This window comes from Zonotrichia leucophrys, chromosome 13, assembly GCF_028769735.1.
Source record: "Zonotrichia leucophrys gambelii isolate GWCS_2022_RI chromosome 13, RI_Zleu_2.0, whole genome shotgun sequence".
Lineage (NCBI taxonomy): Eukaryota > Metazoa > Chordata > Aves > Passeriformes > Passerellidae > Zonotrichia > Zonotrichia leucophrys.
Window position 1 is genome coordinate 14,945,058 of NC_088183.1, and position 24,795 is coordinate 14,969,852.

A 24,795-nucleotide genomic window follows, 5' to 3' on the forward strand; every position below is an offset into this window, starting at 1 on the left:
CCTGTCAGTGGAGCCAAGACTCCCAGGCTTTGCCTCTATCTCCTCACCACCGTGTGATCTCCTTCCCCCATCCTCACATTCAGATTCCTTAAATAAAAAAAGCCTTTAAAAACATTTATTGCCACCTCGTTGGGGAAAACTGGAGTCACCTGGAGCGCTAATCCCGAGGCACCCTGGGGCTATGGGTGCTCCCTGGGCTGGCTCCCTCGGGCTGGGGGAGGAGGGGGCCCTTTGCTTTGCGAAGGCGTTGGGGGATTAGTGGGAGGATTGGTAAATCTGACCCCAGGTAAAGATTAAGTCCCCAAAAAAAAAAGGAAAATCGTTGTGTTTTTCCTCCCCGTGCCTGATGCACCGTGAAGATTAAACTGGGATGAGTCTGTGCAGCAGCCAGTTCCATTAGGGGTGGGGGGCAGCAGGGAGGGATGTGAGATGGGGCAGGGGTGGGAGCTGTGTCTGGGGGGAAAGGGGAACCTGGGAGATTGGGGGAGCTGGGGGGCCTGGGACCAGTCCTGGGGGTCTTCAGGCTGCCTGTGGTGGTGCTTTGAGTGACAGACAGGCACATCCATAACCATAACTGATCCTGGGAATGGCTCCACTGGGCTGTGTGGGGGTGGCTTCAGCAGCTCATCCCAATGGACAGGGCTGGAAAACCCCCTGGCTCTGGGGAGTTCATCCCCACAGCCAGCACCCTCCTCTATTAGAGACTGGATGTGCTCTCACCCCACCCAGGGACCCTGGTCTGCACCCACAAACCATCCTACAAACCATCCCACCATGCAGCCCCCTCCCAGGATAAGCAGGGATATCCTGACATTCCTTACCTTTGGCCAGGACCCCCGTCCCTGCTCCATGCCTCTGAGGCTGGGGAGGCTCCCAGCAGAGCTCTGGGAATCCTGTCCATCCCACTGGTGCTGCTCCCCTGGGAAATGATGGGGAAGGGGTCAGGGGCTCCCCTGCAGGACACAGAGTGAGGGACACAGGGACATGTCCCTTCACACAGCTCCCCTGCCATGGTGTTCCTGTGTCCTTCTGCTGATGAAGGGCCAAAGGAAATTGGGAAACCCCCTCAGGGCTGTCTGGCCATTCTGAGGGCCCATGTGACCAGTGGGTGTACTGGGAGGAACTGGAGTGGCTGTGCCTGTCCCTGGGGGGGACCATGCAGTGGTGACCCCTCCTTTGGGACAAGGCTTTTTGGGGGCTGAGCATTGGCTTGGGGTCAAGCAGCATTTTGGGGTGTTGAGCACTGGGTCCAGGGGCTGAGCACCATTTTGGGGAGCTGGGGACTGGTTTGGTGATGAAGGATTGTTCTGGACTGGGAGGGTCAAGCACTGATTTGGGGGTTTGGTGCTTTGGGGGGCTGAGCACCAGCTTGAGAGTCAAACAGCATTTTAGAAGACTGAACCAGCTTGAGGCTCAGGCACTGTTTTGGGGCCTGAACTCCAGTTTGGGGTCTGGGCAGCAGCTCAGTGGCTGGTTCAGGGGGCTGAGCCCTGTCTTGGAGGGCTGAGCACCATCTCAGGGGTCAAACACCTCTCTGAGGTGTTCAGTACCCACTCAGGGGTTCAGTGCTGGCATGGGGATGAGCCCTGGTGTGGGAGTTGAGCACTGTTTTGGGAAGCTGAGGGCCAGTTTGGCCACCCAGCACCAGTGTGGGTGGCTGAGCACCATTTCAGGGGGCTGAGTGCTGGTCAGAGGTTGAACACTGGTTTGGGGGGTGATTTGAGGGCTGTTCTGGGGCTGAGCCCCAGTTTGAGGGGCTGAATCCTTCCTGAGAGGGCTGGGGAGGCCCCCCTGAGGGTGTGATCCTGTCTCATGTCCCATTCTGGGGTGTGGCAGTGCCAGGGCAGGGGCTGTTCCTGCTCTGCCCTTGCTCCCTGTGCTCAGCACAGAGTGGGGACAGGGATCCTGTTTGTCCCCAGACAGGGACAGACATCCCCCCTCTGGATGGGGAGTGTCAGCAAAAGCTGCTCTAGGTCCCCTTGCTGTGCCAAGTGTGTGGGCCCATCCCAGCCCTCCCCTGCCTCAGTTTCCCTCCTGCAGTGGAGGCAGAGCATCCTCCTTCCTCCTCAAGGGTCTCCCTGCTGCCTCCAGCCCAGAGTGCTCCAGCTGCTCTCCCAGGGGCTGCCATGGGCATCCCTGCCCATGTGGGGAGGCAAGGGTCCAGTGGCTGGGTGCTGGTACCTGGGTGATGCTGGGCCTCCAGGAGCATCCCTGAGTGTTCCCCTGGTGTGCTGGGTGTCCTGGCAAACCCTCACACAGCCAGCTCTGTGCTGGAGCCTCACCTGCTCTCCCAAAGGAACTGAATCTCCCTGCCTGGGGCAGGGTGGGCCTCAAAGTGGCACCAGTTTGTGGGGAAGGGTGGGTGGGTGCATGAGCTGCTGCCATGGGAGTGGGGAGAGCAGGACCCCCTTCCCGGGGCTCTGCAGGGCTGGGGAGGTGAGGAGGAGCCCAGGATGTCTCCATGCATGGGGCAAGGAACACCCTGTGCTTTGCAGGCCCCTGCCACCCTGCCCATGCCTGGGCCAGCAGCAGCTGCACCATCCCCTGTGCCCCAGGCAGGGTGAGGGGCTGGGACAGGGTTTTTCCTGGCCTCCCAGCCATGCTGTGTCCCAGGGCTTGTTCCTTGTGCCAGCAGCTCCTCTGGAAGCACCCTTGGGCTCCTTTCTTCCTGGAGGTGCAGCTCTGCCCCTCCTTGGGTGCTCCTCTCCTCCCCATGGGTGGGGACAGATCCAGACCAGCAGAGGCTGTGGCTCCAGGGTCTGCATCACCCCAGCAGCAGGGTCATGCCAGTGCCATGGCCCCACAGGTTCCCCAGAATGTGCTGATCCTGGGAGCTGCTCAGGGTGTGCTGATGGCAGAAGGTCTCCTCACAGCTGGGGACACCGCTGGGGACACTGGTCTCTCCAAGTGCCATCCCCTGAGTCAGCCTGGAGTGGGGAGTAGCTCCTGGGTGCCTTGGGAGCACATCCACCACACCCAGCCTTACTGCTCCTGAGCACCCCCCATCATTTAGTGGGTGGAAACAAGGAGAAACTTGGAAATTCAGGGTTGCAGGAAGGCCTGGGGGTGCTGGGGGATGGGAAGGGACAGAGTGCCCCAGGCCAGGATGAGATATCCTGGGTGATGCCGGGATGCTGAGAGCATCCCTCTGAGTATTCACCGGGGAATGCGGCCATAGGCGTGCAGGGGGCTGGCTGCTCCAAAATCCACAAACCCCCTGAGCCCTCGAGGCTGAGACTGCCACAAACTCATCTCAGGAGGGAAAATCGCTGTGGGGCTCGGCCCCATCCTGCGGGGCGGGGGGGATGCCTGGAGGGACCCTCGGTGGGCTCGGAGCCGAGGGGGCCGTGTCGGGTCGGAAATCACGTGCGGCCGGGCCTTGGGGCTTTACGGGAAGCCGGGCTTGAGGCGAGGGGCAGCTCCCATCCCCCCGGGATGCCTTGGCCGGGGTTCAGCCCGGGATCGGGCCCGCAGCAGCTGCCCCGCCGCTTCCCGGCAGGCGCGGGGGGCCGGGGGGGACCGGAGCCGCCATCGCTGCCTCCCTCCCCGAGCAGATGGTCCCAGAGCTGCCCCTTCCGCATCGATTACCCGCGCCGGCCGTTTAACGATCGCTTTCCGGGGTTAATTAAACTCTTCTCGCCGAGGGCGGCTGTACCTGCCTGCAGCCCCGCTGCTGCACCCCCAAAGCGGGGGGGACGAGCCTGTGGCTGGAGCTGGGCTTGGCTCCCAAGCCAAACCTTCCTATGCATCCTGTGTGCGCCGCGGCTGCTTCTCCCCGGGGCAGCCGAGCAAGGTCAGCTGCCGGGGCTGGTTACATCCCGCTCTGCAGGCAGCACAGGCTGCCGCTGTTTTTCCCTGACTGCTGCTTTTTTGGGAGCGATCCCCACGACCTCGCTCCGTGGGGTTGGGTCTGCGCCCACCCATGTCTCTATTCACAATGATTTTGGAGGAAGGCGTCGGGAGTTCGGCGGCAGACGGCGGCTCCGGAGCCGAGCGGGGTCGCAGCCCTGGGATTGTCAGGAGTTGCTGCTTTTTGCATATCTAAATGTGCCCTTTCAGCCGGCGCTCTCGGTCGAAACTGCCATCTTTTGCCTCATTGTCAGCCTCGCCGAGGTTACGCATCGTTTGCTGACTCACAGCCTCCTGCTCTAATTACTCGTTCAACTCCCTCCCTCCCTCCCCGAAGCCACCCGGCCAGTCCCGGCACATCCCTCCCTTCCCTCGGCTGCACCGCAGGGCTGGAGCCGGGGCATCCCTGAGGAGCCCTCCGTGCCCCGGCCCTGCCCGCGGGCATCGCCCTTGTCTGGCCCGGCATCCACTGCTCGCACCCCTGGCACGGATTTGGGGTTCAACCGGGGTCTGACCCGGCATCCACTGTCGCACCCTGGCACGGATTTGGGGTGCAGCTGGGGTCTGATGCAGCATCCACTGTCGCACCCTGGCACGGTTTTGGGGTTCAACCGGGGTCTGCATCCGTGGCATCCGTGCAAACCCCCTTCCCTGTACTGGGTTCTGCAGCTGTGGCATACGTGCAAACCTTCCCCATCCCTGCCCCTGGCCATCGCTCCGAGTCTCCTAGATTTTCTCTCCTGGTTGTCAGCTGCCCACGCTCACCCCCATAACGCTGATGGTTTTGGGGTCACACGAACTCGGTGGGGCTGTCACACAGCACAGCTGAGCCACCATCCAGTGCTGGCTCAGTCTGTCCCCCCGGGTATCGCCCCACCGAGGGATGCTCCATGCACCCACGCACCCTCTGAGCATTCCCGGAGCATCCCGGGTGCGCGGCCCCCCCTGGGCCGGCTGGGACGAGCCGTGCTAAAGCCGTAAGCTGAGCCTCTTTGATCCCCGGCCGATACGATCAGCCGCCGGCAGCTCCGAGCCGGGCCCAGCGTGATTTCAGCGTCGCGGGGATCCGAACAGACGCCGCAATTACCGATGGGATCGGCCTGAGCCCGCCCTCGGCCTGCTGCTCCACGCTGGCTGGGGTCCTGTCCGCCAGAAACAGGGAAAGCACCAGCTCTGACCTTTTTAATATTATTATTTTTATTATCATCAGCAGCATCAAACTATCCCCCCCATCACGCTTGCCATCAGTGTCACGCTATTGGGAAGAGCCTGCTCTCCCCTCCAGCATCTTCCTCTCCCCAAGGAGAGGGGATCCAAACTCACCCATCCCAGCAAGCCAGGGGGATGATGTTCCTTGTACAGGGGCTCATTTTATCTTTAATTAACTTGATTTTCTATCTCCCCCTGGTTTTGATCACTAATATCAAGGCAGAAACTACATCCCTGCAAATCCATCTTGCTAAGGGAGGTGAAACCAAGCCGGGTAATCCGGTGGTAAGGACAGCGCTCCGACGGGTAATGCAGTCGTGCTCGCCTTGGAAGGGGAGATATTTTATATATTTATATACCAAGGAAAAAAAAGAGCTGTGGATGTGTTTGCACAGGCTTCTGCCTGTCACAGAATGGTCCAACCACGCATCTTATCTCATAAAGCCATATTTTGGCCCTTTTTTTTCCCCCCCAAGAAAGTGAATTTTAAGCGCCAGGAGACAGTGATGGTTTCTTTGGAGCTGTTAGGATCTGCCATGTACAATAAATCTGTCTTAGTTTGTGGATTATTGGCCCAATAGACCGTAACAGCTCTGTCAGCCCCTCCTGGCGCGCTGTGTCCGGCAAGCTCAGCCTTTGGTGGGTTTTCCTGGTTTTTTTATTATTTTTCAGCAGGAATTTGCTAAGGATTTTTCTGTGCCATGTGCGTGTACGGCGGCTGATAGGGAATTCACAGGAGCTCAGTAACGTTCTTAGGTTTTGGGGTGTTTTTTTTTACTTTTTAAAAATATTTCCCCTCTGGAAAAACCCAAATGCACAAAGTCCAAATCCCCAAAACAGGACGAAGAGGAGGGCAGAGCCTTTTCTGACAGAGAAAAGGGGCTTGCTTCCTAAACTTGTGCTGGTTGAGAATGGGGGTTTAGTGGCAGAAAGTCCAAATCCCCAAAACAGGAGGAAGAGGAGGGCAGAGCTTTTTCTGACAGAGAAAAGGGGCTGCCTCCCTAAAACTTGTGCTGGTTGAGAATGGGGTTTTGGTGAATGGGGTTTTACTGCTTTCCAGTAGGATTTTCCCTGGATGGCCCTGCTCCTGCTGGCTGTTGTTCCCAGTCTACTGTGCTTGATCCAAGCCTGGAAAAACCAGGATTTGCCAGGGATGGTGTGGGATGATGTGCTGGCCCCTCCAGCATTACCAGGCTGTGTAGCACATGCTCCTGTCACCCTCATCCTGAATTTGAGGGGGTCTGAACCCCCAGAGTGGGGGGAATCAGGGTGATGATGTGGGGTGAGATGTGGGATGCAGGTGTAGGGTGATTTGTGGGGTGCAGCTGTAGGGTGAGATGTGTGGGTGCACAATCATGATGGGATGAGGATTGGAGCAGGAATCAGAGTGGGGTGAGGTGTGGGGCACAGGTTGCAGGTGCAGGGAGAGCTGTGGGTGCCAGGCTGGTGGCACAGCCTGGGGGGAGTGGGTTTGCTGTAGGGCTGGGGAGGACACACATCCTTAAGGAGAGCAGGAGGAGGCCTGTGGGGTTTGGGATGGGGAGAGAGCAGGCTGAGCACCCGGTGCCATCCTGGATGGGGCTGGTGGGTGGAACAAGCATCGTTGTTCCCAGGGTGCTCCAGTTTGCCCATTTGTTTGGGTGTTGCATTAACGTGGTTTCCTTGACTGTCCTTGCCCCTGAGTGTGCAGATGGCCTGGGAGATCTGGTCTGGTGCTATGACCATCCAACATGGAAAACTCCAGGAAGGGAAAAAGAGAGTGAGGGGTCCAGGAGACCTGAGGAGCAGTGAAACCCACCGGGGGGGTGCCAGCTGGGGATGCCTCTGAGTGCCCCTGGGCGCTGTGCTGGGGGAGCTGCTCTGCTCCCAGCAGCTCCATAAGCCCATTAAGAGCTCAGGGAGCCTTACACCTCGGGGGGCTGCAGCAGGGACTTGCACTGCTCCAGATTAAACCCCCTGAGCTGAAGCGGGGGTGCTGCTGTGGGGACACAAGGATGCCATGGCCATCCTCTGGAGAGACCCATCCTGGATCCCAGCGTGGGTGCTGCCTGCTCCCCCAGGATAGTGAGGGCTGCAGCCCTGGCACTGGGATTTGGCTCGGTTGCATTGTTAAAATGCATCATCAGGGTGAAAAAGAACATTTTTTTGTCTGAAAAATGCTCAGAGGAGGCTGTTCCCCCTCCGGGTGCTGTCGTTCAGCATCACAGTGTGCAGGGGAAAAGTGCAGGGAGAGCAGGTAGGTCCAGCTGGGGTGGGGATGGGGAAACCACTCTGGTGGAGGGGAACCTGGTCAGGAATTGCTTGGGATTTTTCCTACCTTAACCTCACTGTGCCTTGTATCAGAAGTGTCAGGAGCTGTGATAGTGGGAAACCCCCTTCTCCCCCAGACAGGTCTTTGTGGAGCTCGTGGGATGAAAACAGCTTCATCAGAACACTGAGGGAGATCTGGACAGTCCCTAAAATTCCAGTGCCTCATTCCAGACACAAGGATGAGTTTCTTTTTATTGAATCCACCACCACCAAGTCAGTTTCTGCTGGTGCTCCAGCTTGTTGGGGGATGGATTCTGTGGGTGCTTCCTTGCCCAGCTCATCTCACAGCACCTGCTCATCCACCAGCCTTCCTTGGGCTCATCCTGCATGGATCATGGTGCTGAGGGCAAGGTGCAGCACCCTCTGGCATGGGGAACAGGGAGGAGGCTGGGGAAGCAGCACGTCAAGGATGTTCATCCTGGAAGCTGAGAGTGGGCAGTGGGACCTCTGTGCTCTGGAGCTTCCCTCCCATGCCAGGAGCTTGGCAGTGCTGTGGGAAGATCCATCAGGAGATGGGGATATGGGCGTTGGGTTTCAGAATGGATGAAAACCCTGGTGGGATCAAACCCTTCCCTGGTGAGGGAGGATTGTTCTCTTGCAGGGGGTCACCAATCCAGCAGGCAGGTCCTGGGAGTCCTGAACCACCCTGGGCTTGCTGCAGAAGGGCTGGACCACCAACTACATCCAACCTGCTCCTTGTCATCCAGCCTGGGGAATGAGGGAAGGCAGAAACATTGACATCTCGCTCTAGTTTTAGTGTTGTCCCTCAGAGCTGGGGCCAGGAAGGAGCAGGAGCCCAGACAGACTGACACCCTGCAGTCAGTCCCCTCAAAGCACATCTCCAGTGTGATAAGCCATTTCCAGCTTTCACCAAGTGGTGTTTCCTTCATGCTTCAGCTTCCCCAGGTTTGGTCTTGTGTCCCTTCCCAATCTTCCTGTGTGTGGTGATGAGTTTTTCCATGGCTGCTCTCCTCCAGGTCATAGAGTGAACCTCTGTTTCTTACTGTGAGACCTGCAGCCCTTTCAGCTGAGAGTCCTCCCATCCTGACTCATGCTGTAGCTGCTGATGGTGACGCCTTCCTCCTTCCCAGACCTCCAGCTCTGCTTTCCAAACATCCTGGGCCTGGTTCTTTAGGACCTGACAGCTTCTCCCACCTCACTTGTGCTTTTTAAAAATTGCCAAAAAATTAGGAAATGCTTTGGGTCAGAAAAGACTGTCTCAATCCACCCCCTGCCATGGGCAGGGACACTGCACTGTCCCAGGTTGCTCCAAGCCCTGTCCAGCCTGGCCTTGGACACTCCAGGGAATGGGCAGGCACAGCTTCTCTGGGTACCTGTGCCACCCTCACAGGGAATTTCCCCCTGATATCTTATCTACCCCTGCCCTGTCAGTTTAAAGCCCTGTGCCTTGCTCTGTTACAACAGGCCATGGTGAGAAGTCTCCCTCCACTGATCTCCCACACCCCCTTCATGCATGGAAAGGTCACAGTGGAGTCTCAGGCTGTGCAGGACCCCCAGGAGATTCTGAGTGTCCCATGGCAGTCCCAGTGTTTGCTGCAGTCACACTGGTGTCTGATCAAACACAGAAGCTGGGCCTTGGTACAGCACCTCCCTGCCCTGCCACCCCTGACAGTTTTCTGGAAACAATTCTCCAGGAACAGTTTTCCTAATAACTCTTGCCAGCAGGTTCCCAGCAGTGCTGTTTCTCTGTCCTCTATTGCCATGCAGGTGAAGGAAGATGCCTTTCATTTGGGCTGATTCTTGGTTCAGAACCAAGAAAGAGATCCAAGAGGAATCTCTGAAGGGGAGCTTGGCTAGGGTGTGTCCATGTGTGTCCTCTGGCCTCAGGTGTGTTTGCTCACCTCAGAGCACGCTGTGTGTTGGGTGCAGGTGTCCCAGCCATGGGCCTGGGTGAGGGTGGACCTTGTGTCTGAGGACATTTGGTCAGTGCTGGAGTGTCCCCACATCAGCCAGGACACCCTTGGGGCTCCCCAGGACGTGGTACAATCCCTGCCTGTGGCTCTGCTCTCCTGCAGGATGAGGTGCTGGTGGCTCCCTGGAACCCAGCAGGTGCAGAAAAGGAGGAGAATCATCTTCCTCTTGATCCCAGGGTGCTCCAATTTGCCTGTTTGTTTGGGTGCTGCATTAACAGGGTTCCTTGCCCTTGAGTGTGTGGATGTCCTGGGAGATCTGGGTCTGGTGCTGTGACCATCCAACATGGTCAAGGAAGGGAAAAAGCCAGTGAGGGGTGCAGGAGACCTGAGGACCAGAGAAAGCAGCACCTGAGGTGTTCCCTAGGCTGAACCAACATGGTGGAGCACCTGCCAAGCATCCCAGTGCTGGAGGTGCTGGCAGCAAGTGTGCCTATCCTCTGGCACGCAGTGTCCTGGGCAGCACCCTGTCCTCTGCCAGCTCTGTCCTCTTGCTCAGCACTCTCCAGCCTGCTCCCTGTGCTGCCTGTGTTGTGCTGGGCCCTCTGGTTCCATCCCCGTCTGGTTCCATCCCCAGTGCCCCCAGCAGGATCTGGCTTGCAGCAAAGGTCAGTACCTGTGTTGTCTCGGGGAGCAGGAAGCTTTGGGGTGCACAGCAGCAAGCTCAGCTTGTGGCTGAGCTGAAGAGCAACAGGATTTGCTCTGTGTTTTTCTGAATCTAAAGGAAAAAAAAAAAAAAAGGGATTGCTCTTTCCCAGTTCCTGTGTTTCCTGAGAGCAGCCTAGCTCCTAGCTTATCTTCAGACAGCCTCAGGGGTATTCCCTTGGAGTTTGGGAGTTTAATCAGGCATTGCTGGGGCATGTGAACTCCGCGGCGAGTCGCCGTTCCCAGGGAGGGGAGCGCCTCTCGCAGATATTTGGGTTGGCGTGCCTGGGCTGGGGGCTGGGCTGGCTGGGAACGCTGCTGCCTTTCCTGGGGATGCCACTGGGAATGGCTGGGGGTGCTGACCTGCCTGCCTGCCTGGGAGCAGGGTGGGTTCCCCTGGACATCCCCACGGTGGGGCTGCCTGGGCTTTGCTGTGCTCCTCTGGAGCTTCCATCCCCTCCAGCCCTGCCTCTGCCACCTGCCTCTTTTCCTTTCAAACCCATGGATTTCCTTTGTAGCATCCTAGGTGAGAGCTTCTGGTTATGACCTCTTGCCCTTCTTCTAGCCCCTCTGGCCATAACCCGGCCCTGCTGCTCATTTTATTCTGGGTGATTTTGAACTGGGAAGAGAATCAGAATTCCAGTGGAAATGCCCGACGCCGGGCTCTGCTTCACCGGTGGAATCGAGGGCTTTGTTGCTGGCTCTTTTGCAGGCAGTATTTCTTTTTTTGGGGGCTGGATATATTTCTGGCAAGTAAAATGACGGATGCTCTGTTTCGTTTCCAGTGGCAGCGTTTCAGATTCCTTGCTCCAGGGCAGGAGCCGAGCGAACTCCGATTCCAGAGCAGCTCTGGTACCTTGGCAGCTTAAAGGCCATGGGGTTTGCTTGAGTGACAAGCGGTGCTGAGCGTGGGGAAAGCTCAGGAGAGGCAGTTTTGTGCTCATGCCTTCCATCTCTGGTAGGAGTGAGATCCCACGGAGCAGGGAGGCATCTTTATCCTATCTTCCTGCTCTGCAGGCAAGCTGGGAGGTGGTGGAAAGATGTGGAGAAGGATGGCAAGCCCTGCCTCGAGGGGATGCTCCCTGCATCACTGCTGGGGAGAAGCAAAGTCTTGAGGCATTTCTGTGTCTTCTCCCTAGAAACATCCTCTTGGATGCTCTTACCCCAGCTCTGCCTCCCCTTGTACTTGTCTCAGCAGGATAGAATCACAGAATCATGGAATGGTTTGGGTTGGAAGGGATCTTAAAGCTCATCCCATTCCAAACCTCTGCCATGGGCAGGGACACCCTCCACTATCCCGGTTTCTCCAAACCCCTTCCAACCTGGCCTCGGACATTTCCAGGATGGGGCAGCCACAGCTGCCCTGGCTGATGTATTCCAGTGTCTCAGCAGTGGCTCTGTAGTGATCCAGGTGCAGATCTCAGGGGCTGCCTGAGCTGCACCCTGCAATGTTGGTGAGCTCCAACAGGGAGGATGGGACCTGCCAGCAGGGCTGGGATGCTGCAGTGCTGAGAGTGAGGTGTGAGGGATGGGAATTCACAGCCCAGGGGGTCAGGGCAGGTTGGGGATATGTCTTCCTGAAGCTACCCAGCATTTTTGGCTTGTCTGCATGGACCTGAGACACATGTGAGTCTGTGGGCAGGGTTTGCTCATCCCTCAGAGAACTGCCCTGCACTTGGTGTTGGTGACAGAGAGAACCCTGACTGCTGCCTGCCTCCCAAAACCTGTACCCCAAAACCTCTCCAGCCTCTCTGGCGCACTGGGCTTACTGGAAGCAGCTCCCCATGGCAGCACTGGGGATGGGATGGTGCCAGCCCTGTCGCTGTGGTGAGTTTTGGCTGTGCTCAGCAAGGCTGTGGGGCTGGGAAGAGACCGACTCGGACTCCCTGAGGGCTATGGGGTGCCTCACTGCCCCCTCCCAAAGCTGAGCTGGTCTTCCCCCCGCCCAGCTCTGACCAAGCAGTCTTCCTCCCCTTTCTCTTCTTCCTCCTATTTCCCTCCTGCCAGCGAGGCCAAGCAAAACGCGGTGCTGACCAAAAATAACAACGGCCGGCAGATCCAGACAATGGATAAACCCCCGGTGAGGGCCAGGGCGACCCGAATCCTCCCAGAGGAAGACGGGATTATTGCCGTGCTCTCAGACATCTGTCCATGGCTGCAGACCCGCTGTCCGACGGGGCCCTCGCCTTCCTGCTGGGAACAGTGGCTCTTCCAAAGAGGCTGCCCCCAGGAGCAGGGGTGGGGGGATTTGGGATCTCATCACTGAGCACCATAAGGTTCCCACCACCCATTAATGGCCAAACTCAAATGCATTGAGCTGGCAGTGGTGACAGTGGTGACAGTGACACAGGTGCTGGTGTGGGTGCACCTGCCTGTCCCAGTGCCAGCTCTCCTGGGATATGGAGCATCCTCTTGGTTTGTGCTCTCCCACCATGGAGCTGCCTGGTGGCATGTGGAGGGATGGGGTTTTGAGAGAGCTGGGAGCACAAGGGGATCTCTCCAGGCTGGAGCTGTTCTTGAAGATGCCACTGATGGAGGTGGCATATGTGGTGGCACTAATGGATTTAGGCACAATTGAGGGTGACACTTGGAGGTAGCATGAATAGATTTGGGCACCATCAAAAGTGGTGCTTGGAGGTGGCACATGTAGATTGGAACACCATTGGAGGTGGCACTGGTGGCCTTGGGGCTCTTTGCCATCCAGTATTCCCATGTGACTGTGCCTACAACTTTTCCCCCTGTTTTTAGTTACCTTCCCTTCACTCTGCCCATGCCAAGGGTGTTTCTGTGACCTGGTTGTCGGTCAGACCCCAAGTAATTGACGCTGTAATGGCCCCATCTGTTAACAGAGAGATTCACACATCTTAGCTTGGCCTGGGCAGGCAGTGTGGGTCTCCCCGGGGCACAGCCACCTTCAGCCCCCCGGCTCTTTGGGGGTCCTGCTGGGATGCCCCTTGTTGTTGGCATCTGCCACTGGGCAGCGCCTGCCCCTGCCCACCTGTCCCCCACACCCTGGGGTCATTCTGCCTCAACCTCCCGGCCCTGAATCACCTTGGGGACCTCACTCATTGAACAGAACGTGGGGAGCTAGTTGGGCCAGAGAGTCCCTCCAGGGAGGTCTGGAGGGGATTAGCAGAGGACAGGGGGTGTTGTGCTGGGCTGGGATTGCTGGCGCAGCTCCGGGGCGATGCGAGCCGGGGGGAGTGGGCGAGCGCAGAGCCGTGCCACGGCGCGTGAATGTCAGATGCTGCTTGGCTGCGAGCTGGGCTCGTGCGAGAGCAGATCTGTTCAATCCCATTTGGAGAGGGGGGAGAGGCAGGGGGGGCTCTTCCCCAGGCTCAATCTGGTAGGTTTTAGTTACAGTCGTTTTAGGATTTGGGCAGCGAATTGGTGCAGCTTTGGCACAGGGGGGGATGGATGAGCGCCGAGGCTGCCAAGCCTCCCTCATCCCCCGGAATTGGGGAGGGGGGCACCACGCAGGTGGGTGCAGCCCCCGGGCTGAGCAGCGTGGCCATCACCCGGCTCTCTGGGCAGCAGCTGGGCGAGGGGAGGAGGGGAGGAGGTGCCTGGCGCTGTCCGCAGGGCACCCGCAGCCCTGCAATGCTCGGGTGGACGCTTCAAATCGCGTTATCTCCATAACCGCCCGGCTCTGGCCGCTCCGAGTGGCAGCGGAGATAAGTGGATTTCTAGGGAGCGCCTGGTCGTCTGACATTTAAGACTCCTTAATCCGTAACCACCACCCTGTGGAGGCAGGACACAGCCACATTTCCCAGCTGGGGCAGCCCCGGGCACAGGTCGGTCATTGCAGTGGTGGCTCCAGCTGTGCCGGGGCCACAGGTGAGGTGCAAGGATGTGCACAGAGGCAGTGCTGTCCCTGGGACTTCCTTGTCCTCTCTACAATGATAAGCTCCTTGGCAGTCCAGGGCACATTGGTGATAGGCTCTGGGGTGAATCTAGGTGTGGCTGTGCCAGCAGATTGGGATCCTGCAGCAGCCATGGGCGTACATGGAAAAACCCAGCACCAGTGGGAAAGAATATGCCCTTGCTGGATCCCTGGTGGAGTGAGCCCACCTGGGGAGGTGGCATCACCTCCTGCCTGCTCAGCAGGATGTGGCATGGATGTCCCTGAGGGTGTGCCTGGCAGGACACATCCTGGCCCACCCTGTGTGTATGTCCAGAGCTGCTCCTGGGTCACATCACCGGAGCCGAGTGGCTGCCTGTGAGAAGGAGACGGGTGAAAGCCACTCTGTGCACCATGATGATTTGCCATCTGCTTCCAGGGCAAACTCCAGATGCTGGATTTAATCTTCCATAGCCTTTTTAATTCAGGAGTTGGCTTCTTAACATCCCCCAGTGCCACCTCGGCAGCAGAGACGAGCAGAGTGGCTGCCATGACTGGCCCTTCAAAGGATGTTCTGGAGCACAAGAGATGAGCTGTGTCCGTGTGAGTTGCCCATGTGGCAATCTGTCATACCTTGACCTGTCATACCTCTGGCTCTTTAACCCACCCAGGGTGAGCCTGAGCATTCACAGTGCTGCCCCAACCTCCCCCAGGCCTGGGTGTCCTCTCTTGATGTCTGGAGAAAAGGTGGTGGGTGAAGGTAATTTCCATGGTCCATCCAGGAGTGGATCTTCTGGCTGGACCAGTTTTTGGGAGGATGAATGCAGAGAGCAGAGCTTGGGGGCTGTTGGGTTGACAGAGATGATGGCTTGCAAATAACAGGCTTGTCTTTGCCTCAGGCACCTGGTTATCAGGCACCATTGATAGGTGTCCTGTAGGGGTAATCAGCCTTGGGAGATCATGGATTGAATTCTCTCTTGGTTCCCCTGCTGCTGGACATCTGGCTGGTGAGGCTGTGATAAGACATCTCCGCCTGTTTCAGCTGACCTGTATCACCTGGTGGAGGGAACAGCAGGTTTGACTGTGCTGCAGAAATGGGCACCTGGTTGCTGAATCAGCTGGTGTGGTGCTGGGGTCAGAGCTGCTGTGAGCCTTGTTCTGGTGGGGCTTGTTCTCCTGAGCCTTTGACCTGGGTTGCTGCTGGACCTTCTGGCTTGTGGCAGTGCTCCAGGGCTGTGGTGCTGTTCTACCCACCGGGTATCTCATGCCAGGATGTGTTTCAGACACCAGGATGTCTCCAGGATGCGTTGTCTCCCCGTGCATCGCTTCCACCACCTATGGTGCCTTGCTCCTGGCCATCTCAAGGTCCTGTCTGCTGTTGGCCAGGGCAGCTGAGGAGCACAGGGACCATCTCCAGCCCCTCTTTGGAGCTGCAAGGGGAAGGTGCCTCCAGTGGGAGCCTCCCTTGACCGACATATTTCCTGGGATGCCTTCGAGAGGGGCACACACTGGTGATGGACGCCCTACTTTGGTCAGTCCATGGCACGGCTGAGTCCACCCATCTGTCTGTCTGTCCATCCATCAGCAGGGGGTGATGGTGGTGGGCAGGAGGTGGGGGCCATGCCGGGCGGGCGGCCACGCAGTGAGGGGGAGGAAGTGGGGACAAAACCGCGGCAGAGGGGACAATTGCAGCCTTTCTGCAGGCTGAAAAGACGCCGGGGTCCCTTCCGTCCTCGTCCTCCGTCTGCTGCGGGCGGACAAAGCCACTGCCCCCAGTGCCCACCCAGCGCCCAGGGATTAGAAAAAAGGAGAATTTTGATTTTCTCCTTTTGTTTCCGGAGCCTGGAGCAGCTCGGCTTCAGCTTTGCTGCTTTCTTCTCCCTTCACGCCGTGTCTGTGCACGGCTGACCAACCGGCGGCTTTGCTGGGAGCAGGGTGATTTATTTAAAATTAAAGGAAAGCAGAAGTTCTCTCTTGAAGACGAGACTTTTTAGGTCGGCGGGAGCTGATGGCTTTCCAGCCATGCAGCGAAAACACAGGGGAGCCAGCTGGAATTTGCAGCTTGTCATTTTTTTAGGAAAAACGAAGCTCCTCTCCTGCTCCCCTCTGACAGTGAATGGTGCCTGCAACTGAGGGAACTCTCAGCCGGTCTCCCTGGCTGGCAGGAGTTTTTCTAGACCACCAGAGATGATCCTTTTGCAACCTTTATTTATTTTGGCATTGTCAGGACTATTGCAGAGCAGTCCCCTGTGTGCTGGGGTGCAGGGAGCCCTGGGGCAGAGTTAAAGAGGTGAGGGGTGGTGTAGGGCTGAGAAATGGGGGAAGACCCATGCAGAGGAGTATCCCATTTTTTCCCCACCCGGATCATGGGAGAGCACAGCTGCTTTGCCCCATCTGAGCATTCCAGGCTGGTGGGAGGCAGGTCTTTGGGATGACCCATGGAAATCATAGAATCACAGAATGGTTTGGGTTTGAAGTTCCTTAAAGATCATCTCATTCCACCCTCTGCCGTGACAGGGACATGTTCCACCACACCAGATTACTCCAGACTCTGGAGTAACTGGGTAACCCTCCAATTTGACCTGTAACATTTCCAGGGATGGGACAGCCACAGCTTCTCAGGACAACATGTTCCACACGTGCAGTCCCTCACCTTGGGACCCCCTGTCCTTTGAACCTTGGCCACGGCAGGGTGTTGGATGCAGGGGAGGAACAGTGTCCTGCAAAGGCTTGGGAAGCCCTGGTGGTGGGTTGGGGCCTCCCGACCTTGGTGGTGTCCCCTTGAACCCTGGCGTGGCTCCAGGCTGTTAAGCTGCCCCGTGCACAGACCGGGCCGAGGGAGCCCATCACGTGCCCCTTAATGCGGCGGCCGGCCGGGACTAAGCACCTTCTGACAGGGACCCAGATGACGCTGCCCGGCGCCTTCCCCGAGGGATGGGGGCCGGAAAAGGGGCAGGAACGGCACGGGGGGGCCCTCACCGTCTTTACTCGGGTCAATCATAAAGAAGGGATTAAGATCATTAATTCCTCCCCCCGCTGCAATTAACGCCGGGGCCGTGCAGCGGCTGGCGAGGAGCAGCGCTATCTGCTGTGCTGGGTGGTCCCGCGGTGTCAGGGTGGGGGACCCCCCTTTGATGTGAGCTAGCCACGTACCCCGCATTACCCCGGTGTGGGGACAGCGTGGGGACAGCCCTGTCGCAGCTGGCACGGCCGCGGTGTCCGGCGCCTGCTGGCGCGGTGGCCCCGGGGGCTGGAGGGCAGCGCCGGGTGGCTGCAGATGGTGGGAGCTGGCGGAGGCCAAGCGGCGGCCGGGACAATGGGGGATTGTGCGGTGGCGCCGCTGGCACGGCTCGGCACGGCTCGGCGCCGCACCCCGTGCCAGCAGCGGGCACTGCCTTGCGCCGCTGGGGCTGAGCGCGGCCACGGCGCCGTGCCCGGTGTCTCCGTGGGTGCGGGGGTGGCCCTGTCCCGCAGCCGGGGGTTCCCGGGGGCTGTGCCAGGCTGTGCAGCCATCGCTCCGCTGGGAGGGGGCGGCCAGCGGGGCCTCAGAGCTGCTGGCACTCGATCCGTGTGGCATGGTGGGACCAGCCAGGGAGGCTGGACGGTGAGGTGGCTGCAGAAGAAGATGGGAACTGGTGGAAATGGTCACCACGCCGTGGCTTCAGCTGGTGTCCTCCTCACTCTGGCACCTGGAGCCCGCTGTGGGGCCGTGGGGAGACCCATGGGGCAGGACCCAGCTCTTTACAGACCATCTCCAGCAGTCGAGGCTGGGAACCGCCTGTGGCTCCCTGGCAGCCCCGCGGGACCATGGTTCTGATGCCCCGGGGCAGGCGGGCAAGGTGGCAGTGCCGGGCAGGGTGGCAATGCTGGGCAGGGTGGCGGTGCCGGGCAGGGTGGCAATGCTGGGCAGGGTGGCAGTGCCGAGCAGGGTGGCAGTGCGGGGCAGGGTGGCGGTGCCGGGCCGGTCTGGCCGGGCCCGTGGCTCCGTGCACGGCGCGGGGCGGGCGGAAGAGGCGCAGGGCCGCAGGAAAGGCGGCCGCGGGCAGGCGTGAGATAACAGCACCGGGCGCTTTATCTCACATCCTCCCGTCCGGTGCTTTTCCTGCCGCGCTCCCCGCTCCGGCCCCAGCGCCCGTTGCTGTCGGCACTGAGGTGTGACCCGTCCCAAGGTCCCCAGGGACAGGTCCCCCACCTCCCTGGCAGAGGGGATGGGTGGTTTAGCTGCATGGCAGCAGCTCGCCCATCTGCCCAGCACCCCGTCATCCCTTTGGGGTGTACCCCGTCATCTCTTTGGGGTGCACCCCACCTCCCGGCTGCCCAGCATCCCCTGCCTGGCGCGGAGCGGGATGCTGGGGAAGGGCAGCCCGTCCTGCCGCCGCAGCCCTCCCTCCCCACGTGGCCTGGCTCCCGGCTGGAGCCCAAGCCCTGCATCGATCCGCGCTGCATCTTAAATCCCGCAGCAGCTGAAGCAAGCGGTTTTCAGCGCCAGGGCGGGGGGGTTTCTCCGTGGGCGAGCCGGCTCTGGCACCGGAGTGAGACACCGGGGCTGCTTCCGCAGCCGGTACCACGGTTGTTGGCACAAGGACCTTGCCCCCATCAGCGCTTTAAGGGTGATGCCCGAGCTCTATCCGTGGGAAAGGGTCCTCCTGGGCTATGTGGGGTTCCTGGGGTTGCACTGGAGAAGGGGATCCGAAGGGTGATGGATGAGCAGGAGTGGGGAGTGGGGGTGCAGGATGCTCCTTACTCTGCTGCATCACCCCTAAACAGGAGTGAGGGTCTCAGCAGAGCTCTCCACACGTGGCCACATCCCCGTCTGGGCCCTGGAGAGGAAGGTGCTGGGACAGCCAGGATGGAGGGGTGGGGTGGACAAGGGGCCTCCTCCCAGTGCCACCCTCCCCCAGCTGCCGCCGGGGTGGGGACGTGGGTTCCTGCTCCATTAAGCCCTGCAGCTTTTCTCCTCTAAAGCCTGATTACTTGGCGGTGCCTGTGTGCGTGCGTGCTCGGAGGGAGGAGGAGGAGGAATTTCACAACAACAAGTGTTTGCAGCCACACTGGACCCAGCTGCCCCGGAGTTGCCCCAGGGACAGCAGCATAGCATCCGCTCCAGGAAGGCTCTTGCTGTCACTGCTGAGCCCATGGCGCTGCTGGAGCAGCTGGGCATGTGTGCTGGGCATGCTGGGGCATGGCAGGAGGTCAGCACTGGGGCATGGAGGTGGATGCTGTGGCACCCTATGGGGTTGGAGGTGGGCACTGCAGCTCCTGATAAGGCTTGGAAGTGGATGCTGCAGCTCCCTGTTTGGTTTGGAGATGGATACTGCAGCCCTTGGTGGGGTTAGGAGGTGGATACCGTGGCTATCCATGGGATTTGGAAGTGGACATTGCAGCTCTTATGGGAATGTGGAGGTGAACACCATGGCTGACCATGGGATTTGGAAGTGGATGCTGGAAGTGACTCAGAATTGGATGGTGCAGCTGCCTGTGGGATTTGGGGTGAACACTGCAGCTGTTGGGGTTTGGAGGAGGATGCTGTGGATCCCTGAGGCACCTGAAGGTGGACACTGCTGCTCTCCATGTGGCTTCCTTCCCCTGCCCTGTGCTGGCTCAGGGACAATGGTCCAGGAGGAGAAAGAGGAGGAGGAGGAGAAGGGGTGAAGCCTAGCCTGAGCTGGGTGAGCAGCGTCCCTGGGACTGTGGGAGCTGGGCTGTTGCCTCCATGGCACTCGGCCTGGGGGACAAGGGTGGCTGCAGGGTGGGAACCAGGCACCCCTTGCATGAGCTCCAGCTCCTGGCCTGGGAGCATCGCGCTGGCGCCTGCGGTGCCATCCGGTGTGGGGCTGCACGCTGCTGGAGCGGAGCGGGAGATGAGCCCCGTGACTTCCCTGGGGCTGCTGTCCCTGGGGGAGGAGAGCCGGGCACAGAGAGCCTTTAAGTATCAAAGTGCCATTGCTACCAGGCCAGGACTTCCCCTGTGACCCCCCACTTGTGTCTGGATGGCGACCCTTTTGGAGAGCAGCGGAACGGATCTCCACCGAGGTCCGTTCCCTGGTGTTCCTTTGTTCGCGGCGCTGAGATTTTCATGGCAGGGGGAGGAAGAGCTGCTTTGAAAAGCCTCTTGGCTCTTGCCAGCGCTAACTCTCTTTTCTTTTCTCCTTGCAGAGCCGCGTGGTGTGTCCCAGAGCCGCAGAGTATGTCTGTGCACTGAGAGCACCCTGAGTCCTCCGCAGCCCGCGCGGGAGGAGACGCCCCGTTGATGCGCGGCCCCGTCTGAGCGTCCCTGGTGGCTGGCGGGCCAGTGCTACCAGAAGGGCTTTGGGGGTCTTTCACTTTGGCATTAGGGTGGGTTTTTGGGTTTTTTGTTGGGGTTTTTTTTTTTGGTTTTTCGGCTTTTTTTTTTTTTTTTTTAATTTTGGGGTTGGTTTGGTTGTTGTGCTCCGGGCACCATGTCAAATTCGGGCTCCCATCAAGACACTGGGAACAAGCCAGAGACGGAAAAAAATAACCAAGATGACTCTCAACCCCCTGTCAACTCCGAGAGGAGGAACAAAAGTGGAATAATAAGTGAACCTTTGAACAAAAGTCTTAAGAAGTCCCGTCCACTCTCCCACTATTCCACCTTTGGTAGCAGCAGCTCGGTAAGCGAACATTCAGAGAAAGGCAACCCCTTAGCTAATGGCAACGATGCGACTGTGGATAAAAGTCATTCTACCTCAAAGCACAAAAACATCTCTAGTATGCTGAGCAAATTAGACCGGATGTCGGAGCTCTCCTCAGAAGGACAGACCGCCCTCCAACAGTTTGCTCAGTCGACAGAAATGCTCAAAAGAGTGGTACAGGAGCATCTTCCTCTAACAAGCGAGCACGGGACTGGTATCTCTGACATGGAGGCAGTCTCAGCTGCAGAGACAATGAACGGCCCCTCTGATTTTCCTTACCTGGGGGCTTTTCCCATCAACCCAGGCCTTTTCATTATGACCCCTGCCGGCGTGTTTCTGGCAGAGAGCGCGCTCCATATGGCTGGCTTGGCAGAGTATCCCATGCAGAATGAGTTGGCATCTGCCATCAATTCGGGGAAAAAGAAACGGAAAAGATGCGGCATGTGCCCGCCCTGCCGAAGACGGATAAACTGCGAGCAGTGCAGCAGTTGTAGGAATCGCAAAACTGGCCACCAGATTTGCAAATTCCGAAAATGTGAAGAACTCAAAAAGAAGCCTTCTGCAGCACTGGAGGTAACCGGCCCCTCTCAGGCACCCTAACCCCTCCTCGGGCTGCGCTCCTGGGTTTGGATCTTGCCCTAGATAATAAAACACCTGGTACTTCTTATTTTTTTTATTTTTCCCTTTTCCATTAACAGCTCTCACCCTGAGATGTGTGCTCTGCCCAGTGCCCCCAGTTCCCACTCCCTGCTATGTACTGGGGTTGATTGATGTGGGGAGGAGGGCTGGGGTCTCTCCTTGGGCACGCTGGACTTTGCTCTCTCCTCTGCAAGCACAGGCAGCAGTGGGGTGTTGGTGACAGCATCCCCTGTCCTCAGCTTCCTGAGCTGGGGAGCAACATCCAACCCCAGAGCAGGGGGATGACTTTTTGGGGCAGACCTTGGGGTAATTGGTGATGATCAAACCTGTGGCCACAGTTCAGCCAAAGCCCAGCCCCTCAGCTCACTCTGCTCCGAGCAGGAGCACAACAATCCCTGCTTTTGGGAGCAAACTGCTGCAGTGTGCACTGGGCAGCATCCCCAGTGCAGTGGCTGTGCTGGGTCTCCCTGGGCCAGGATGAGTCCCTGAGGCAGCAGCTGGATTTCCTGTGGCAGCAGTGCTGCAGTCCCCACTGGCAGTGCTCCTGTTTCAGCACCCAGCAGAGCCAGGCACATCCCTGCTCCCACTGGGGATGTCCAGGTGCCCTGGTGCGGGCCAGCTGCTCGGGCTGTCACTGCCCACCATGCCTGCTTGTGGATGTCCTTGGCTTTGGAGGAGAGCCATTTGATTGGGGTGCCACCTTGCCAAATCCACTGGGGAGGTGTGACATTCATGTGGGGACTGCAGGGAAAGTCTGTTGGCTTGGGTTGTGTGGGTCTGAAACTCATTTGGGGCTGTGGGCAGTTGCTGGTGGCATGGTGTGTCTGCGAGCTGGGTGCCAGCAGGGCAGGGGTGCCCCATGCACACCCTGCTCTGGCAGAGCCTCCCTCTTCCTGCACACCCAGGTGCTGTGCTGAAGGCAGGTTTGATTTTTCTGTGAGCTGGCCCCACTCTCAGCCATGCTGGTGTGCTTCCTCCTTCTGTAGAGGCAGATAGGCTAAAAAGTCACCTGGACATCAGCTGGATCATGCCTCCTGGCACAAGGGCTTTGCCCATCCTCTGATGGTCCAGATGCAACCAAAGCCCGCCGCTCCCTTAGCCACGTTCTACGTTTTTCAATTAGCATCAGCTCTGAATGAATACTGAAGGGGAAAAAAAATCTATTTGGGCGGTGGGGATGAGGAGAGGGGGACTGTGTCTTTCAAAAACCGCTGTATTGCTAAATTATATTCTTGTTCTAATTTGCTGAGTCAGTGATCTGGAAAAAGGGAGAAAGAGAAAAAAAAGTTCATTTCTTCCAAAGAGTCCTAAAGCGGGTCAATAGACTCGGAGCTCGCAGCAGCCAGAGCAGTCGCTCTCTTCTCCCAGCGCTGGGTCTGGGGGTGATAAACAGCACCAGGAACCTATGGAACAGTCACCCCTGGGATGGATTTGTCCATCTCATGACTGGCTGGGAAATTGAGGCCACTGAAATAGGGTTCTGCATCTGCTAGAGCTGGGCCCCACCGGAGATGAGCCCCATCCCCCTGGGCATGACCAGGTGTGTTGAGGGTCTAGAGCAATGCCACCATGCAGGTGGGATGGACACCTGGGCAGGTGTGGATCACTCCAGAGTGTCACCATCCCCTTTTCATGACAGACCATCCCCTCCCTCAGAACATCCATTCACAATGTGTGTTGACCTCGGTAGGGGTGTACAAGGCAGGGACAGGGACACCATGACCTGGTGATGTCCCAGGTCACCTGGGTCAAAGCTGAGTTCTTGAATCTCACCTGCCAACCAGCCTTGCTCATACACTGGGCCAGCTGTAGGGCAGCCACCAGCACCTGTGCTGTGCTGGAGAGGGCCAGGATGCAGAGTTCCATGGACTGCTGGTGCTGGTGGGGTGCCACCACACCCCTGTACTGGCCACTGGGACAGGAGAGGCCATTCAGTGGCTTTTCATATGGGGCTGAATCATTCACAAGGCTTTGTGAGGCATTGTCCCTGTCTGGGGGGGCAGTGCCATTGCCCCCAGAGGAAGGACAGTGACTCCGTCCTGCCACCCCTGTGCATCCAGAGGAGTGTCCTTGGAGAGCCCACACAGGAGCTGCAGCTATGATTAAACATTGATCTAAAATCAAGCAGTAAAAAAAATAGAATTAAACCTTTATGGTGGCGTAAAAAAACAGGCTAAATCCCTCAGTGGCTGTTAAGCTTTATCTGCACATCTACAGAGCCTGAAGAACCGGTCACTGCTGGTGTCCCGCTGTGCTGGGGCTGCCTGGGGCTCTGGGACCGGCCAGGCCGGGTGCTGGGAGCAGGCAGCAGCACGTCCCTGCCCTGACCAGGCTCCTCTGGGCTCTGCCAGCCCCAGCAGCCCTGGCTGATGCTGTGGGGGCTGCTGGCCAGCCCTGCACAGGTCACCCTGGCCTTGTCTGCAGAGCTGCAGGTCACATGAAGGCCACAAATAGTTGGGGTTTGACTCATCAGAGCTGTTCTCCACCCAGAGAAACCGTGCTGAAGAACTCTGGTGCTCCTGATAGAGCCAGTGAGGGTCACTGTCACCCTCATGTCAGCCTCACAGACAGACTCTGGCCGTGGAGGACAAGGGATGAAGGTTTTAAACAGAAAGGGGATAGATTAAGGTTGGACATAAGGTAGAAATGTTTATGATGAGGGTTTGAGGCCCTGACACAGGGTGCCCAGAGCAGCTGTGGCTGCCCCATCCCTGGAAGTGTTCAAGGCCAGGCTGGATGGAGCCTGGAGCAACCTGATCTGGTGGAAGGTGTCCCTGCCTGTGACAGGGGATGGAATGAGATGATATTTAACTCTCCTCTAAACCATTCTGTGTGTCTGTGATTGTGGGGATGAGGGGGATCTCTCCTGGGCATCCAATTAGAGCTGCTTGTCCATTTTCCTTTAATAATAAAGGAGCAGAGGTATTTATCAGACATCTCCTCCCAGACCCATGAGGAACCCCCTCTCTCTCTCCCCTTTCCTCTCCTCTGGGGTGATGGATCTGAGTCTGTGGCCCTTGCTGGAGAGTCCACCCTGCTCTGCCTGTTCTGCACTCGGTGCCTAGGGTGGGATCCAGCGTGGTCAGGGTGGAGTGCCACAGCCCTGTGCATGGCTGGGCACAGACACTTGTGCCTTCCCAGGTGTCTGATTATGTGTCATAGACACCTTGGGGACGGGATGATGCCTGTGACTGCCCCAGCTCAATGTGCTCCCCAACATGGGCTGGGAGCAGGAGAGGTGGGATCTGTCAGCAGCCTGGTGGGCACCACCAGCTCCTGCCCATTCTGCCCTTGCCCAAGCCCCATGTTTGGGTTGTGCCTGTGGAAGGGGACACCCTCCTGCAGGGATGGGGCGATGCTGCTTAGGTGTTTCATTGAGGCTTGTTGGTGTCTCGATCCAAGAGAAGGACCCAGTGAGATCTGGCTACATGAGGTGTCGCAGCCCTGCACATGGGCTCAGTGTTGTACCCCTGCTTGCCCCATGGCAGCCAGTCTGCTGGGCCACACCTGTCACGGTGGCCTGTGGCCTCTTTCCCATCGGTGTCCCTTGCTTGTTTGTAGATGTGGGACCTGAAGGGTCGTCTCAGGTGATTGTGTGGTGATCCTGTGGTGATTGTGTGTCTGGCTGGCACAGCTTAGCCTTGTTTGGGGCTGTTGGCACTGAGAGACATTGTGGTCCTTGCATATCCAGCCATGTTCTCATGAACACAGTGCAGGC

General features: G+C 58.4%; 1 protein-coding gene across 1 annotated transcript in view; it reads left to right on the forward strand.

Annotated features, from left to right (window-relative positions):
* Positions 1-24,795, forward strand: part of CXXC5 (CXXC finger protein 5) — a 35,863-nt gene that overhangs the window by 9,228 nt on the left and 1,840 nt on the right. The window contains exon 2 of the mRNA XM_064725151.1: positions 19,942-21,011. Within this exon, the coding sequence (XP_064581221.1) occupies positions 20,226-21,011 (786 nt within the window). The 5' untranslated portion in view covers positions 19,942-20,225. The remainder of the gene's footprint in view (positions 1-19,941; positions 21,012-24,795) is intronic.